Source organism: Ursus americanus, chromosome 24 (assembly GCF_024610735.1).
Source record: "Ursus americanus isolate L20-20 chromosome 24, mUrsAme1.1.p, whole genome shotgun sequence".
Taxonomy (NCBI): Eukaryota; Metazoa; Chordata; class Mammalia; order Carnivora; family Ursidae; genus Ursus; species Ursus americanus.
Window position 1 is genome coordinate 28,921,787 of NC_142150.1, and position 18,701 is coordinate 28,940,487.

At 57.3% G+C, this 18,701-nt stretch overlaps 1 protein-coding gene across 1 annotated transcript in view; it reads left to right on the forward strand.

Moving 5' to 3' along the window:
- Positions 1-18,701, forward strand: part of CD82 (CD82 molecule) — a 50,413-nt gene that overhangs the window by 29,647 nt on the left and 2,065 nt on the right. The window contains exons 3-6 of the mRNA XM_045808770.2: positions 2,367-2,439; positions 6,605-6,729; positions 6,862-6,936; positions 15,593-15,694. Of these exons, the coding sequence (XP_045664726.2) occupies positions 2,367-2,439; positions 6,605-6,729; positions 6,862-6,936; positions 15,593-15,694 (375 nt within the window). The remainder of the gene's footprint in view (positions 1-2,366; positions 2,440-6,604; positions 6,730-6,861; positions 6,937-15,592; positions 15,695-18,701) is intronic.

Here is an 18,701-nt window from a genome sequence, read left to right on the forward strand (position 1 = left end):
GGCTGGTGCTGGGGACTTCCTTGGTGGGTGCTGTGAGCGAGCCGAGGAGCTTAGCCGGGCAGTCCCGGATTTCGCTCTCCTTGGGGTTGTGTTTGCCCAGAGGGGATTTTCTGCCCTGCCCTGTGAGGGCAGGAGATGAGCAGGTCAGGGGCTCTGCCACACGGCTCTGAGGTGCGCAGGAGCAGACCGTGGGCCTGACCCTGGCCATCGGCCAGCTGTGCCGTGAGGTGCAGCTCGGGGAGGGCAGGGCCTCAGGAATCTTTGGGAACCAAACTCCCAGGTTCTGTGAAGTCCCTCTTCATCCCAGCAGGCTGTGTCACCTGAGGCACCCCCACCCAGGGGTGGACCCTTCCCCTCAACGGTGCCTCAGTAGCCTCCCTGTCCCCAGAGACCGGCTCCCCAGGTGAAGGCCCAGGATGAGTCCCAAGTATCCTGTGACTTGTGTGAGCCACAACCTGGCCTGGAATAGTCAGACCTGGCTTGGAGCCCCTGAAGGATGGAATGGGTGACCTTTGGCAAGGTCGGGACCTCTGTGTCCCCATCTGTAACATGAGGACAGTAATAGGGCCCACCTGGCAAGGAGGGAGGAAGGGACAGGTGGCCTGCTGGGAGACATTGGGGAAGAATGGAGGGTCATCAGCAGCTGCTGTTGTCTTTGAGGGGGCCCACACTAGGGGAGGGTGAAAGAGGTCCTCGCTTGGGGATGAGAAACAGCATTGAGATGTGTCCTATCAGGGCTCTGCTCCTTTTTAAGAGGAAAAAATCACAATACCGATCCCGCCTTGATTTAAAAGCATGATATTTTGTTCATCATGGATTCTTTTTTTAAAGATTTTATTTACTTATCAGAGAGAGCACAAAGCAGGAGGAGCGGCAGGCAGAGGGAGAAGGAGGCTTCCCGCTGAGCAGGGAGCCCGATGTGGGACTTGATCTCAGGACCCTGGGATCATGACCTGAACTGAAGGCAGACGCTTAGTAGACTGAGGCACCCAGGTGCCCCTCATCATGGATTTTTTAAATTAATTTTGGTTTTTAAAGAAATCGTTGCTGTAAATTCCTACTTATCTTGGTTACTGAGTTTTTTGGTGTCCCCTTAATTTTTATTTTTTTTTTATTTTTTTTTTTTAAAGATTTTATTTATTTATATGACAGAGAGACAGCCAGCGAGAGAGGGAACACAGGCAGGGGGAGTGGGAGCGGAGGAGCCTGATGTGGGGCTCGATCCCACAACGCCGGGATCACGCCCTGAGCCGAAGGCAGACGCTTAACTGCAGTGCCACCCAGGCGCCCCTGGTGTCCCCTTAATTTTTAAACCCAAGGCAAGGGCCCTGTTTGCCTGGCTCTGGGCCTCGCTCTGGCTTTAAAGACCGTAGAGCGAGGCTGCTCGAGGCCCTGGGGCTGGGGTGCTCACTCCACGCTGAGGGCTTTATCAGCAGCTGCTCACTTGCAGAGTAGGCGATGATGGCTGAGGTGGGAACCCAGGGCCTGTGATAGAGGTGGGTGGTGACATGCTAGGACTCTGAAAGTGGCTTGTTCCTCAGGTGGGCTCAGGCCAGGCCCTGGCTGGCTTGGTGGGCTCTGGATCTTGGCTGCGTTCCAGCTGGGGAGATAGGCTCAGGCTGTGGGCCTTGCAGATTAGGGGAGGGGCAGGGAAGCAGGGAAACCCTGGGCCTACCCCAGCCACTTGTCCCACATCGGCCTTTCTGTCCCTGCTTTTCCAGTGGGTTTGTGAGCGGATTCATTTCCTGAGCACTTAGCACGTGTACTATAGGCCCCCTCCAACCCAGCCCTGCCCTCAGGGAGCTCGCAGTCCAGCCAGATAGAGAGACACACACCCAGCACGTTAAAGCCAGCAGGAATGGCTATGAAGAAGGGTCCAAGGGCGGTTGCCAGAGTAGGGGCCCCTTAGTCTGCCTGGGGGAGTCAGAAGGGCTCCTGTGGAAGGTGGCCTCGGGGCTTAGCTCTGAAGGGCAAGTGGGCTCTGATGTTCACGTCCATGCAGGGTTTCCCCTAGAGCTCGTTCGGGATGTCCCCAGCCCCTGAGCTGGGCTGGAGTGGAGGGGGATGAGCATGGGAGAGGGCCAGGATGTAAAGTCGGAGGGTACCCCTGGGAAAAGGCTGCACCCCTCAAATCTAACTGGCTTGGTTTGACCACGTATGGGCGTGGGGTAGGGGAGATGAGAGGCGGAAGGGACTCCTCACACATGGCCCTGCTGTCTGGATGGCTGGGGTGCACCAGGACATGGGGTGTGGGGCCTGAGGATGGAGGTGGTATGCCCCCCACCCCTGGGTCCTCCTGGCCTGGCTGCAGGGGCAGCTGGGCAGGACCCCCTCCATCCCCCATTGACTGTGCCTTCTCTTTGCAGATCCTGGGCGCCGTGATCCTGGGTTTCGGGGTGTGGATCCTGGCGGACAGGAGCAGTTTCATCTCTGTGCTACGTAAGGGTCTCTCTGATCCCCCTGCCCGGCTGGCTCTGGGGCGGTGGGCCAGGGCGGCAGGCAGGGCTGTTCCAGGAGAACTTGAGCCTCAAAGCGGGTCACTTTTCCCGCTGCCTTCAGGGCCTCGCCCAGGTCCTGCGCTGACCACACTGCTCCGGGCCGCCTCTGCAGGGGTTTTCGGGAGGAATTTTCTCTCCCTCCCCACACAAAGCTGCTGTTGTCTGGAGAACACTGGGGTTGAGGGAGGCTTGCTCTCCCAGGCCGGCCCCTTTCCCTCAGCCCTGACCTTGAGAGAAAGCCTCTTACAGTCTCTGTCTCTCCATTCGCCAGCTCAGCAAGACGCGGGCCACAGTCCGGCCCCGGTCAGTGCAGAGAAATGTAGGAAAGGCTGGGAAAGACGGATTGTCAGGAGCCGATGACGTGCCCGCTCGGCGCCTGGTGCCTGCTGGATTCGTCGGGCCTCTGGACTGAGGAGGACACCAGCAGGGCATCCGTGGGCTGTGCTCATGATGGGGCAGGCACGGGGCCAAGCGTTTTGTACACAAAAATTGCCTTAATCCCTCGATAGCCCCATGAGGTGTAGGAACTATTCTAGTCCTGCCGTACAAATGAAGTGAGGCTCAGAGAAGTGATGTCCCTTGCTCACATTCACGGTGATAGGTGGGAGACCTGAAACCCCAGGGCTTTGGTCCTAAATGCTGCCCCTGGTAGGGGCAACCACAGCATGGAAGCCCCTTCTCTCACTTTTGAAGCAGGAGGAAAGAAGCCCAAGGCACTCCTGCACAGATGGTAAGATGCCTTCAGGTCTACTCACAGCCTCCTCCAGGAAGCCTGCCAGGCTTGCTGCCCTGATCTCACGGAGGCCCTGAGGTGGAAGGGAGGCACAGCCGAGGGTCCCAAGTAGTACAGTGATGCCACTCCCCTCCGCGAGTGCGTCCTTGGCTCACTTCCCTCCCAGCTGCTGCTGAGGCCGCAGGTTTGGACTCAGGCCCAGGACAGCTGCTTGATTTGAATAAAGCGGAACCAGGCTAGGATGGGTGATGGAGAGGCCACACCTGTCACTGTGGCCCCAGGGGGCTAGGCCTCCCCGCAGTCTTGAAAGGAAGCAAGGATGATCCACCTTCCAGCCACATCCGATGCAGCCTGAGGCTGTTGGCCCCGCCTCCTGCTGGGCGGTGCAGACCCTAGCCCGGAGTGGGGGTACTGTAGGCTGCCCCCAGCCCAACGGGATGCCCACGCTCCCCACGCCTTCCCAACGGGGGACACATCCTCCTCTGCCAGATGAGGCCCCGGCTCCCCGCTGCCTGGCCGGGGCCCACACCCAGCAGGCACCACACCAGGGGGCAAAGTCTCAAGGCTCAGCTCGCCCACTGCCTCTCTGTCCTTTGCACCTTGCCCCAGGCTCCAGGAACCTCTGCCTGCCCCTCCCGCCTCCTCCCTGTTCAGTTCGCAGACTCTTGAGCTGCCAGAAGGCAGAGGTCCCCTAGATGCGCCCAGAATGTTCTCACAAATACAAGGGCTCCAGGCCCACCCCAAGGGATCTGACTCCACTGGTGTGGGCCTGGAGCACTGTGGTTTTTAAAAAGCTCCCCGGGTGGTTCCGCAGGCAGCCAGGGTTCAGAAGCACCGATCTAGCAGAGGAAAAGGACTTGCTAAGAATCACAGAGCAAGTGAAGGGTCAAGGCTGGGACCAGGGTCAGGGCTCCTGACCTACTATGTACGTTCCAGGTCCATGGGGCAAGGTGTTGCTGTCCCCATATCACAGTGCAGGAAACTGAAGCACAGAAAGGGGAGTTCACTGGTCTCAGGACACACAGCCAGGAGGTGGAGCTGGGCCGTGAACGGGTGGCATGGCTCCTGAGCCCTCATCCCCCGTGCCCCTGAACTGCAGGGTTTCACACTCGCCACGCAGCCCTGCCTTAACCAGAGTGAGCAAGCGCCGTGGTCAGGAGCGTGGCTGCCACGGTTCAAATCCTGGCTCTGCTAGCTCCTAGCTGGGTGATCGTGGGCAAGTTACTTCACCTCTCTGTGCCTCTTCTTCTGGAAAATGGGGATAATAATAGAATATATCTCATAAGGTTGTTTTGTGAAATGAAATGAGTTAATATATGAAAAGCATTTAGAACAGCTCCTAGTAAACAATCAACCCTACAGAAGTGTTGACGCTGATAATAACATCTTTAAGAAGTAGGATTTAGTTGCATTCTACAGAGAAAGAAATAGAGGCCAGAGGATGGCTTGCCCAGGCTCAGAACCCGTTCGCCACAGAGCTGGGATGCGAACCCCTTTCTTGTTGCCTCCGGTCCCTTTCATTTGGGGCCAGCTCACTGGTACCTGCCAGGTCCGGGAAGACCCAGATGCTTCTGCCATGCACAGTGGAGGGCCACCCTAGCATGTCCGTTGTCCCCTTCCTAAGGTTGCTCAGATCGGGGCCGGCCTGAGACCCCCAGTGCGGTCAGGGCCTGGTGTCCACTAGATGTTCTGAGAAGCCAAGACCCCGCAGCTGGGCTGGCCTCCTGGGGGAGAAGCTGAGTTGGGGGTGTCTCAGTCCTAGGTCTTGCCTGCTGGGCACCTGGGTGGCATCTTAGCCTGGCCAGGCGTCAGAGCTCTTAGGGACAAATCAGGGTGTAAATCCACCCTCATGGGCCTGCTGTGGAAATGAAGCAGATGATTCAGATAAAGAGCCTTGTTCCGGCGGGCACACAGTGGATTCTAGGCTGTGCCAAATTTCTTTTCTCTGGGAGTTGTCCCTGGGAGGAACCCAAACCCAGGAAGCTTAGAAAAAGTGGCATTGGATGGCCTCCTCCTGACTATGCTGATTGCTGAGAGCAGGGTGCTGAGGGCTTCGAATGAAAATGAGGGCTCAGTGCCAGGAGCTCCCCTCACCCCAGCAGGGGCACTGCCTCCCTCCCTCCCCAGCCTGCCTGGGGGCTCCTGTGAGGAGCTGGGCAGAGGCAGCTCTGCCCTGGCACCCTTGAGAGAAGGGTGGGCTGACCAGGGTTCTTCCTGAGCTCCAGAACATTTCTGTTTGTGACCAGGAAGTGGAGCTGAATCAGGCCCTCCTATCCACCCATCCTTCAGCTTTGTAGTTATTGCACTAAGGCCCTAGGGGGCTGGGGTGGGGATCTCAGCTTCTCTGAGGCCCCCTAAGGAGCCGGCCTGCGTCCTCCCTGCTGACGGCCGCATGTGCCAGCCCTGGCCTTGCCCTCCTTAGGAGAGCACATTAAAATTGCACATTCCAGGTTGTCTCCCAGGAATGTCTGTCCAGTTGTGACAGACCTAGGAATCTACATCCCTGAGAGGTTCCCCTGATCCGCTAATGCCCTCCAGGCTGCTCTCCAGCTTTCTGGAAACATCCTGCCCCAGGTGCCTCCCTGAGAGCGCAGGGGCTGTGGTAGGAGGAGTCTGCCGCTCCCTGCCAGGGGGAGGCACATCTCTCCTGGCCTTTCTGGCATATGACAGCCTCTGGGTTGAGGGCATCTGGAGGTGGGCGTGAGCTGTGCCCTGTTGGCAGGTGATATGCTGGGCTTCTGGGGACATGCTGGTCAAGTGCTCTGATGGAACCCTGACCTCCACCCACCGGGGCGGGCTCTGTCTGCCCGCGGCCCTAAAGAGGGTCTCTTGCTATCAGGCGCCTCTCTCTACGCCTCAAGCGTCTCCTCTGTCGGACTCACACTGGCCCATTCTGTCTCGCCTTCTTCAAATACATCAGGCTCGCTCCTTCCTCCTTGCTGTTCCCCCCCTTCCCTGAACACCTTCGCCTCACAGATCTTCACTAGGCTGCTCCTGCATTTGTGTCTCCGCTCAAATGGCACCTGCCCAGACCAGCCCACACCTTCCCCAACCACCCAACCCACTCCCTGTGCCATGGTTGTCTCCCCGAGCTGGCCTCAGTGTCCCTGTGGCTCTCTCCACAACCAGGACATCTGTGCTGTGTGTCACTGTCCCCACGCCCCACCCCACTGAATGGCAGCTCCTTGCTGTGGGGACCTCAGCAGTCTGACTCCTGTCTCCCCGTATCCTAGCACAGCGTCTGGTGGGGGCAGACCCCAGCGCTCTGACTCCAGGGGGACCAGCACTAGACCTTCGAGCCTCACCCCTGATGGTGTGCTTAATGAGGGTGAGACAGCCGGACCAAACTGAATGCCCATCTTTCCATCCCCAGAGACCTCCTCCAGCTCGCTCAAGGTGGGGGCCTGCGTCTTCATCGGCGTGGGCGCTGTCACCATGTTCATGGGCTTCCTGGGCTGCATCGGTGCCATCAAGGAGGTCCGCTGCCTGCTGGGGCTGGTGAGTGTCGCTGTCCAGCCAAGTGGGGCCTGCGTGCCACCCTGGTCCCGACCGTGGGAGCTCGTGCAGAGGTGGGGAGTGGGTGCACCCAGGGGGGCATGAGGCTGACTCCGTGCTGCTCTGTGTCCCCAGTACTTTGCCTTCCTCCTCCTGATCCTCATCGTCCAGGTGGCCGCTGGAGTCCTCTTCTATTTCAACATGGGCAAGGTAAGCATCCCCCTGGCCCCCGGCTGGGCTGGGCTGGGCTGGCCCTGCAGGGGGGTTGGCTCTGGGGCTAGGGGAGAGACTGGGGCCTCTCTGCTGTTACAGACAGACCCAGGAGGTGCCTGGCAGCCTCCTAGGCCTCTGGTCCCTGCGATCTCCTAGGGAGATGTGAGGGGGGCAGCGTCTTGTGCAGAATCACCATGGGCCTGAACGCAGCTCTACCCCAGCACCTTGTAGCTGTGGGGCGATGGGCAAGCCACTTGCCTCTCTGGGCCTGTTTCACCTTCTGCAAATGGAGGACAATAATAAATTTAACTTCCAAGGTTCTGGCGAGGATTCAGGGAGATTACCTTAGTAAAACACAGCCCAGTGCTTGGCACGGTAAGTGCCCAATAAATGTTGTGGTTCTTGTTTTTATTTAAGCACTTCAGCAAGTATTAAATCCATGCCACTCATCCCCAGATGAGGCCCAGGGAGGAGGCTGTCAATAAAAATTTAGTTTTGCGTCACAGGGAAGGCACTCAGCTTTAAGGAATAGAAAATCAGGCTGACTATGGCTTAAATTCTAAAGACATTTGCTGTTGACTTAACCAGAAGTCAGGCTGGAATCAGAGACCATGCTTCTGGCCGTCTGTTCAGCATCCTCACCATGTCACTCACTGTATCACACCAGTCACCTAATGGTCACAAGAAGGCTGCCACAGCACCATCTGTGCTGCTGTAGCCAGAAGAAAGGGAAGCGGGCAGTGCCAGCCCCGGCCATCTCTTTGATCAGAAAAGGAAGTCCTCCAACAGTTTTCCCCAGACTGCGGCACCCCTGGTTTCAAGGGGACTCTAGAGACACAGTCACAAGGGAGAAAAGAAGCTGGGAGAAGTCACAAGGGAGAAGAGAAGCTGTTGGGTGAGGCAGTTATTGTGACTGTCAAAGTCAGCACTTACGGAGCACCTCCTGTGTGCACAGGGTATCTTCTAGAAGCTTTACGCACATTGTCTCATCCTTACGGCAGCCGTGCATTGTGTTACGTTGACAGACAGGAAGACAGGTGTTCGGAGAGGTGGAGAACAATATCATCAGTAATACAGGAGCTAGAACCCCCAACATCCCTGCGGTTGGTTGAGCACACACCGTGTACTACTGAGTTCCATGCTGACCACTTTACTTTCATTCTTTCACTGATGCTTCCCGAGCCTTCCCTCTCAGGGTAGCGTGAGAATCCCCATCCGGCAGGTGAGGGGCAAGGGCACCCAGCCAGCCAGTGGCTGGGCCAGGTGAGGGCCCAGAGCTCACCCCAGACACACTACACATGGCCCATGACTCAGCTGCCCCCGGGGGCCCCGCCTTCCTCCGGCGTGATATTTCTTACCAACCGACTGGGGAGGCAGCGCTGCTGGCTAGTGGGCTCCTGCATTTGACCACTCGAAGGTCCAGTTGCCTCAGGTCACTCTTCGAAGGAAGGTGAGAAGACATTACACCAACATCAACAACTGACACTTCGCGGAGCCTAGAACCGCCAGCCACTGCGGTGTGCAGACTGTGCTCACTTAGTTTTCCTCACTGCGGCCCTGTGAGGTCATGCGTATGATAGCCTCATTTTCAGATGTGGAAGCCAAAGCACAGAAATGAGGTGCCTTGACCAAAGGTCACACAGCTAGTGAGCAGCAGAGCCAGGATTTGAACGCAGGCAGCCCCAGGCTCATATTGGTGAAATTTTCATTGCAGTGGTTCCGACCTGAGTCTACTTTCTTTCTTTATAATCCACACCCAGCCTGTTTCCCAGGAGAAGTAGAGCTGAGTTCCAACACAGGCACAGGGTAACTAAAATCAAAACAAGAGAGATTGGATTGTACACTGGAAAAGCAATGTCCTTGAAGCCAGGGCACTAGAACAGTAGCTGAGGGCTAACTTGAATACTGAGCTTCCTGGCAGCCAAGGCAAAAAGGGGAAATAGTGGTTTCAGCAGACAAAAGGAAGCTGTCTTGGCTGTCGTACAGGAAGGAGTGTTTAAAGGAGGGATACTCTTTTCCCAGTGAGAGGACTGTGAGATCCGTTCTTTATTTCTGCCCTGTGATGCCTGGGGCTTCTCTGGGACCCAGTCAGTGGTAAAGTATAATCAGGGCGGATAAGAACTGGGCCTGGTGACCCGGTTTCCATGACTCAGAAGCTGGTGAATCTGCAGGGGTCCTGAGTGGTCCCCCTTCCCCCCGTCTGTGTTTCCCCATTTCACAGTGATAAAGATGGCGCCCGTCTGTTGGATGCCAAGCACATGCCAGGAACTGATCTAGTGACTTGATACACATTTCAGTGTTACAAGCACTTTCCAGTTTAAGAAACTGAGGCCGAGAACAAACAGCAAAATGACTTTTGGCCACAGCCACACATAGCTCGGATGCGTCGGAGTGGAGATTTCCATCCCGATCCCTCTGACCCAGGGCCCATGCCTCCCTCTGCAGCACGCTGCCTCCCTGCGGGCTGGTATCATCTCTGCTTGGCTGCCGACCAGCAGCTATGCCTCAGAGGCGTCCCACAGCCCCAGAGCAAGGCTTGTTTGGAGCATCAGGACTCCTGACTCTGGTCCAGACTGTCTTATCCCACGGTTCCCTCCTCTGCCTCCAGCTCCACCTCCCCACCAGGCTCCATACCTCATGCCCCCTGGTCCCGGCCCACCTCCCCTTGGCCCACCTCTCACAAGGCAGAGGGACATTTCCGGGCTCTGCTGGGGAAGTTCTGGCAGCACTCTCACCCCTGAGTTAGAATGAATGATTTATTTTTTCTTTCCCAGCACATTGTAAATCCCGGTGGAAGACTAAACATGTCCTTGATGATGTTTATTCCTGCAGATGAGGCCCAGCTGGGGAGGCGGGCCTTGTTGAGCCTGGAGGAAGAGGCCTTCTAAAGGCAGTGGGCCATCCTTTCCCTCACTCTCCAGGCCCCCTGGACAGGTGGGAGGGACCGAGCCACTGGGGTTCCCCCGGTCCCTGCCCGAAGTGGTCTCCGGGATGCCATTGGTCCTTCCTGCCCCGAGTTCCCAGCAGCCGCTGTTCCCAGGGCAGCAACAGGGGAGGCTGGGGGCCTTGGGCAAGGCACGTGGCCTCTCAGACCCGGGGTTCTGTGTCTATAAATTGAGGGGAAAGCTGCTGGGCCCCCACTTCCAGGCAGAGTTGAAGTGAGCACAGACTGCAACACTTTTATAAGACAGAATGAGGGCCAAGGCCTCAACTCCGGAACCTAACTGCCCGTGTTTGAGTCGCTCCTCTGAGGCCCTCGGCAAGTTACTGGGCCTCTCTGTGCTCCACTGGCCTCACCGGTCAAATGGCAGTAATCCTGCAGGTCCACGCACCTTGGCTGCATTCTGAAATCCAAGAACCACTCTGAAAAGCAAAAATGCCCTTTGCAGCTCATTCGGTGGCAAAATCAAACCCACACAGAAGCCAGGCTATTTATGGCCTCTGTGTACCCCATTTAGGGGGCCCTTGGAATTATGAATGGGAGAGACTGCGGGGTGTGACCTGGACCCCAATCCCTTTCTAAATTTGGAACGTTGCTCAGCGCCAGAGCACGCTGGCCCTAAGGCTGGCTCCTAGCGCCATGCTGCGGATTTAAGAGCATCGCCTGTGGGAAGGGTCTCGGGTGGCTCCTGGCCCGGAGTAGATATTTGCTGGCCTCATTGCAAGGGGTCACCGTGCTGGTCACCATCATTAACTTCATTAATGCTTAGTAAGGGCTTAGTAAATGGCCTGGGGGCTGAGCGCTCGGAGGGGAAGGGGCTCGAGTGGGCTGGGTGGGCGCTGGGGGTTGGGAGTGGTGACAGTGGCCAAGCCACACTGCTGTGTGCCCCTGGGAAAGGCTGGTCAGGAGCTGTGATGCCCTTCCCCCTCTTTGTCTTTCCTACCTAAGAAGCTAAGAATAGCCAGTGTGCACGCACCCTGACGCCCTAACGCCCTAACGTACATGTGGTAAGACAGTTCCCCTAGGACAATGCCGTTCTGTGAGATGCCTGCTCCCTGTGATGGAAACTTCCTGATCCCCTGGCCCAGGTTGCTACCAGCCTTGGGGGTGGGCAGCTGGAGCCAGGACAGAGAGAGGTGACCTTTGTCTTCGCTTTTGGGAAGGGGGAGAAGGCGTCCAGGCGGTCCTTCTGGAAGGGGATCATGGAGAGCAATGGGATGGAGATTCTTTTTTATTTTTAAGATTTTATTTATTTATTTATTTATTTATTTATTTATTTATTTATTTATTTATTTATGTGAGAGCGCATGCCGGCACCAGCAGGGGGAGCGGCAGGGGGAGAGGCAGAGGGAGAGGTAGAAGCAGGGTCCTGCCTGAGCAGGGAGCCCGATGTGGGGCTCGAACCCAGGACCCTTTGATCATGACCTGAGCTGAAGGCAGATGCTTAACCAACTGAGCCACTCAGGCGCCTTGGGATGAAGATTCTTAAGGCGCTGGGTGCTGGGTGCCTGTGTGGTTCCGTGGCTCTGTGGCATTGGAGGGTGGTGCCTGACTCAGACCCCGCCTTCAAGGAGCTTACTGGAGCCTGGGGAGTTCTGGGGTAGCTGGTTATGTACTTTGCAGGTGCTTTCAGGAATGACTCAGGTGATGATGAGGAGTAAACACACACCCCCTGCATCCGCCATTGCCAAGGTCCCTCATTTCCTATCGGGATCCCAGGCTGAAGCCTTAGGCCCGCGGTATCTGCCTTCTGGCAGCGCACTTGGCAGCATACCCTATGGGACCCCTGGAGAGGACAGGAAGATGTGGGTCCATTTTGTTGCGTGGGGGGGGGGGCGCCTCGTTCTTGAGGGCGGTTTGATGCATGAGAGTAAAGAGTGCGGAGGGAGTCCTGGACACCACCCCGAGGAGCGGGCAGAGGAGCCGGAGAGGAGGGGGAGAAGGGAGACGCGGTCTGGTCTGTATTATCCGAATGGTTTGTCCTGGGAGACAGCGATCTGATTTGTCCTGTATGGTCCCAACCGGCGGCTTGGGGTGGGAGTGGAGAACTCACACTAATGGGTAGAAGTCACTTGAGCTCAGCTTAAAATGAACTGCTTGTAGCAAGAGCCTCCCCAGCCCTGCAGTGCGCCAGTCGGTGGGGTCCCGAGTGCCCCATACAGGGAGCATTTAAGCAGAGCCCGGGAATATACGGGAAGGGCACTTACATTTGGACGATAGGCTAGATTCAGAGGTCTCTTCTAATCCTGCCTCTGTGTGAGAAGTCGCACTGCAAGGTGAAATGAAAGCACGGCATTGTGGCAGTGGGGAGCCACCCCAGAGGACTGGGATCTGGGGTCAGGTGGAGACAGCAGGGCGTTGGCTGTGGTTGAGATCGCGGGCTTCTGGGGCTGCACACATCAGGGTTACAGTCCTGTCTCTGCTGCTTGCTCGCTGTGTGATCTTGGGAAGTCGTGCCGACTCTCTGAACCTGTTTTTTCTTCTGGGAAATGGTCAGGATGGTACTGGGCAGTGTTCCAGGGCTGGTCTCCTAGGCGTGTGACCTGAGCGGTTGGTTACACAGGGCCCTCCACTTCAAGGGGTCCGTGCTTGGTTTATACTCTGATGCCACTGTGTTGAAATTCTTTATCATTTTTAAGCAAGGGACCCTGCATTTGCATTTTGCCCTGGGCTGTAGTTATGCCGCTGGTCCTGGGAAGGACTCTTTTTTGTTGTTGTTGTTGTTGTTGTTTAAATCCTGGGCGGGACTCTTCCTTTCATAGATAGTAACACAGTTGGCCAGACTTGGCAGGAGGTTCGGCTGGATCCAGATATCTGCAGGCTGCCAGCAGGACTCTGTCCCTCTCCGGCCCTTGCTCCGGCTCCCCTCCGTCGGCTCCCTTCTCAGGCAGGCAGTCCCCAGCAGAGCCTGCGGTGGCCACCAGCAGCCTAGGCCCTCATCCTGCCCGATGAGCGGAGAGAGAAGGTTACCTTGGGTGACATGCCCAGGGTGGGGAAGGTGCCCTGTGGCAGCCTGGGACTTGCCCGTGGCAGTGAGGGGGCAGGGCTTCCCCGGCTCCTGGAGGGATTGAGCAGTGGTTACCCCTAAGGAAAGGAAGTGCTGTTTCAAGAAGGGAGAATCCGGTGCAGAGCAGGCAGAAACCGCAGAGGCGGCCCCTGCAGGGATGAAGTGAGAGAGTGGGCATCTTCCCCCTTCCCCTCCCTGCTCTTTCTTGTCTCAGGAACTACCTGGTCACCAGGGTGACCTCCCCGAGCTCCCAACATGGCCTCCTGGGCCTTGGGCTCCCAAGGCATCAGCTCGGAGCTGAACCAGCCCCCGCAGCCGTGGTCCCTGTGGCCCGGCGAGGGCTCTCAGCTACCTTCTGGGCTGCAGGGTGATGTGGTGTTTCCATGGAAACCACCCAGCCTCAGTGGAAACCACCCGGCTTCCATCTCTTTTCTCATTTCAGGGGACCTGAAATAGGGAAGTCTGGGCTGCTGTGGCAACCACGCTGGGGTATAAATAGAGACGAGGTCCGCGGGGGAGGGCAGGTAGGACAGCTGTGGGAGAGGCAGCCCTCCATGCAAATGCCTCTGGGGATCCCCCCTCCTTTCCACGCCTCGGAGATCATCCACCCACTGCAGAGAAGAGGTGGAGCAGAGATGGTCAGGCCAGAGAGACCCAAGACCCACGGGAGCCAGCGCCAGGTGTATGACGGGGCGAGCCGCTGAGCTCCTCCGGGCCCTCCTTAACACTGCTCTGACCTTCAAGCTGGGGCCATGTGGGCCCACTGCTGACAGAGCTTCATGGGTCAAAACTTGGGTTCTGGGTCCAAATCCCAGCTCTTCACGTGTTGGCTGTGTGACCTCGGCCAAGTTAATCAACCTCTCTGGGCCTCATTTGAGGGAACGAGGTAAACCCCTAGGCCTGAGGTCTGCTCTGAGGATTAAAATGAATTAATGCACGAAAAGTGCTTAGCACGGCTGGTACCTAACACGTGTGTGATAAAACTGAGCCCCTGTTACTGTGATAGTTACCCATAGGAAAGCTTTGTAAATCGTAAAGCTCTGTGTGAGTAAAACAAAAAGTACCACACTCGGGGTTCTGTCAAGAGGGAGAGGGGGCAGAGAGCAGTCCTGGGGCGGGGGGCTGCTTTCCCAGGGCTAGTGCAGGGAGGGGGCAAGGAGCCCTGCGGGTCCATCCGGAGGATGTGGGTTCTCTTGAGCGCTGCGGTCGTGAGCTGCCTGTGGGAAGCTGGCGGAAACCCGCTCACTGCATTGCACGCTGGGCTTTGAAAACCCCTGCCTGGAAGTACCTGTCCTATATCCTAATTCCCCTTTCCCCGGAACCGAGGGGCAGGTTTGTGGCCGTCCCCTCTGTGCCCTGGCCCCTCGCCCTGGCCTTCTGTGGTGACAGCAGGTGGCTGTGACTGGCTTCTTCATGCTGCCGCACCAGGAAGGCCCCTGAACAAGGTGCACGGGAGAGGCCAGGCGGGGCCAGGCTGGCGCTGGCTCTCGGGGGGCCCCCTTGCTCCCACCTGGGGGTGCGGGGCCCTGTTCTCAGTTCTCAAGGCTGGTTTCGGGTTTGCCTTCCTTCGCACAGCTGACTTGTTCCTGAGAAGCTGCCGTAGTGAGATCCTCGGTTGAGAGCCCCACTGAGGGGGCCTTTGGGGCCAAATCCTTTTGTTCCCTGCACCCCTCATCTGCCTTCTTTGTAAATCATTGTTTTCTTGGTGGGGTTAGGGAAAAGTGGGTGCTTCTCTCCCTCACCGAGGGATTCTGAGTTCCCAACACAGTCAGGATTTGGATTTTGTGGGGCCTCGGGGCAGGCGGGAGGATTAATCGGGAGAGTACGGGAGTACTGCCCTGGTGTGTGGCGTATTGCGGTGACCGTACACACATTCACTGTTCAAGTACAGCACACGTCTGCCCTGGCCGGGCTTCACCAGGTACGGTCCTTGCTCCCGTGGATCTGACGTTCTAGTGAAGGGGAGAGAGAGTAAATCCTGAAAACGAATGAGCATGTAATGACAGTGCGGCGAAGGAAAAGACAGCATGCCTACCCTTGCAGGTTGAGGAGGGCCTGGGAGGGGGTGGTGGAGGGGATAGAGAAGGGAGGTATTCTGTAGGGTGGTCCAGGAAGGCCTTTCTGAGGAGGTGACATTTAAGCAGAGCCCTGAAGCAAGTGGAGGAGTGAGCCGTGCTAATATTTGGGGGAAGAGGATAACAGGTGATGGGGAAAGTAAGTGCAAAGCCCCTGAGGCAGGAGTGTGCCTGGCAGAAAGACAGCAAGGGAGACCTGTGTAATGGAAGCAGAAGAAGCAAAAACAGAGAAAATGAGGTTTGGGAAGAGCAGGGGCCAAACAATGTGGGGCCTTATGGGCCATTGACAGGATGCTGGCATTCTTCCTGAGAGGGATGAGAGGCCACCGGAGGGTTTGCAGCAGTGACAGGCAAAGATTCCCATCAAAAGGGTTCCCCGGGCCCCAAATAGACTACAGCGCAGGAGTGGTTGGCCCTGGCTGCCCCAGGCTTAGTGTGGTGGCCAGCGGGGGGCGGGCACCCTAGAAGCACTAGGAGAGTAGTTGGCATGGACAGTGAAATGCTTTTGAGCATGTCGCCAGGGTGGGGGCAGGTGAGGAGAGAGGCTGTTTAAGTAGATGTGACCAAAGGTGATGCATAGGTTTCAGGAAGTCTGACCTTGACCATTGTCCCCCCCCCCCCCCCCGGCAGCTAAAGCAGGAGATGGGCAACATTGTGGCCGAGCTCATTCGGGACTACAAGGACAGTCATGAGGACAGACTGCAGGAGGCCTGGGACTACGTGCAGGCTCAGGTAAGGCGGCGGTGGCAGGGCGGGGTGGCGTGACGGTCCTGGCCTAATGTGTCTGGGTCTGGCCGTCCGTGTGCCTCACAGAATACGCCAGTGAGTTTGTATGTGAGTGTGTATCTGTCGGGGGCAGGGGCCTCTGAGCAGTCCCCCTGCCTGGCGCCCCAGCTACCAACACAGTCCCTCGCTCAGGGGCCAGGGTCTTGGAGGCGCCCGTGGCTCACAGAGCTCCAGTCTGTGGGAGGGAGAGGGCCCTCCTCTCAAGCCAGGCTGGGGTGTGTCGGGAGTGCGTCCTGGGGGTTGAGGAACGAGGTGCCAGGGCTGACATGCTGACATGAGTTGGAGTGGAGGCTACCTCTGGGGGGGTGTTGCCATGGGATGTGCCCATGGGAGCCTTCGGGGGTGAAAGGACTGTTTTATCCAAATCCTGATCCAACTGGCAGTTATGTCAATAGGTGTGTAGAAGTTCCCCAGGCTGTTTGTGCACGTCAGTGTATGCACATTCCACCTCAAAGGGGGAGACTGACTGACCGACTGATGGAATGACTGACTGATTAAATCACTGACTGATTGAATGACTGAGTGAATGACAGAATGACTGACTGAATGAATGAGTGAATGAATGGTGGACTGACTGGCACACAGAATGAGTGACTGAATGAATGAATGAATGAATGAATGAATGCATGAGTGCATGAGTGCTTGAATGATGGACTAACTGGCAGATGGAATGACTGACTGACTGAATAAATGATGGAACGACTGACAGGATGACTGGCTGACTGACAGACAGACAGACAGAATAACTGACTGGCCCACTGGGTTCCCAGCTTGCGCTGATGGTGAACAGTCACCACACACACAAATGGACCTCGGGGATCAGGTCCCAGATGCCGTGTGCCCTTGGCTGGGACCCAGCGTCTCTGGGCTGCAGTGTCCTCCTGTCTCCTATGGGGCGCCGGCCACAGTGGTTGCTCGGGGGCTGCCTGCAGCACTGACTGACTGCTGCCTGGCGGGGGGCTGTAGGGAGTGAGGGGCAGGGGTGGGGGCAGCGGGAGGAGGCCTGACTCCATGGCATCAGGAGAGCAGGGCGTCTGGAGATGGGACTCTGTCCAGACCACACGGGCGCATCTGTTTTCTGGGCCGTGAAGACCCTATTTTCTGCCTCACAATTTTTGGTGAGGACCGGATGGGGTCAGGTCGGGGGGCCTGTGTGGGCTGCAGGGCTCAGGGCACGCGGGAAGATGTCTTCCTCGCACGTTCAGTTGGACCCACAGTTGCTGAGGTTAGGGGGACACTCATGTCCCAGGATGATCTTGTGCCTCCTGCAGGGAGCCGGGGGGAGAGGTGGGTCCCTTGAGAGACAGTGTGCGCCCTACCATGGGAAGCAATTGACTGACTGGGGGATTTCTGCAGCAGGCGAGGCTCGAGATCATTCTGGTGTCTGTCAGATGCTGCTTGGGGAGGTGGTTAAGAGAGCTGACTGAGTCAGGCTCCGAGGGCGGGAATCCCAGCTCTGCCGCTTCTCGAGCCTGCTTCCTCATCTATAACGTGGGGCCGTCCAGCCCTGCTCGTGGGAGAGGAGTTCATGCAGCCCGTGGCACTCACGCAGCGCTTCGGGGACGTGTTGGTGATAGGGGTTTATTGGTCATGCTGGGGACCGATCTCGGCACGAGGCAGGGTCGGGGGCTCTGCCTGGTGTGGTAGCAGGGCCAATGAGAGCTGTCTCCTTCTGTGGAGTGTGTGAGGGCCTGGGGGTGCCCCTCAGGGGTGCCCGCCTCCCTGCCAGAGGAGGCCAAGTGTCCGCCTGAGATGGGAACAGGAGAAAGGAACTTGGCCCAGCAGCTGCCTGGAGCCCAAGGATGCCCAAGCGTGCTTGGCTCGCCCCCTGCTGGTCACCGGGCTGCTGGTCGGGGACCCACCACCCTGAGATGGGCGGGAAGCAGGTGGGGGGCCGCCCACACACCCGGCGCAGGGGCACGAGACTTACACCTGCGAGTCCACTTAATCCTCCCAGGGACCCTGGCAGAGTGACTCCTGTCATCCCATTCTCTACATGAGGAAGCCGGGGCTGACCGTTCGCCCCGGCCCAGGGCACATGTATTCCCCGACTCGGTTCCACCTTCCCCTGGGCCTTTCTAGCACAGGCTTAGCTCCTCAAGTCCTAGTCCCATCAGGAATTCAAGCCCAGATGTGATCCACAGCCCCTCGGGGTCCCCTTTGCGAGCCCCATGGAGGCCTCTTCTAGCACAGGGAGCCTAGAAGGGCCTTCTCCCCCTCTGGAGCTGGAACATTTTCTCTTCTCAAAGGCAGAATTCACCATATCTCCTTTTTCACCTTGGCAACCAGGAAGCTCAGAGCCAAATCTCACTCCAGCATGTGCACAGCACCTAAAAGTGGAGCTGGCCTTCCCCGAGCAGTCCCTTGCTCTCCAGATCGGGCCCGGGCGCTTGGCCGGCCTCGTCCCATGGAGTCCTCCTAACAGCCCTTTCAGTTAGGAACCTTTGTTACTCCATTTTGCAGATGAAGAGACTGAGGAAAGCACTTTAAGCGAAGTTAATCTACTGGTAGGTGGCAAAGCTGGGATTTGAACCCAGTAGCTGGACTCTAGACCCCATACTCTTTTTTTTTTTAATTATTTTTTTAAGTAGGCCCGACACCCAAAGAGGGGCTTGAACTCACGACCCAGCGATCAAGCATTGCATGCTCTACCGACTGAGCCCCCAGGTGCCCCGAGACCCCACCCTTTTAGCTGTGTGTCGCTTGCCCTTCTGTGCCGCCCACACCTGTGTTCTTTCTTTCAACTCGAGGGTCCCTCTTGTGCTGCTTTATATTTTACTGCCCCTGACTTTTTGTCTCTTGCTGTGTTAATATTTATGGTATGTGTTTCCTGAAAGCCCCTTTAAATTCCTGGCGGCTCCCAGAAGCCAAAGTGAAACCTGAACTCGAATCCTGGCAGTTTGGGTGGGCCCAGGTGGGCCTGCAAGGGGCCCATCTGAGCCTCCGGCCGGGG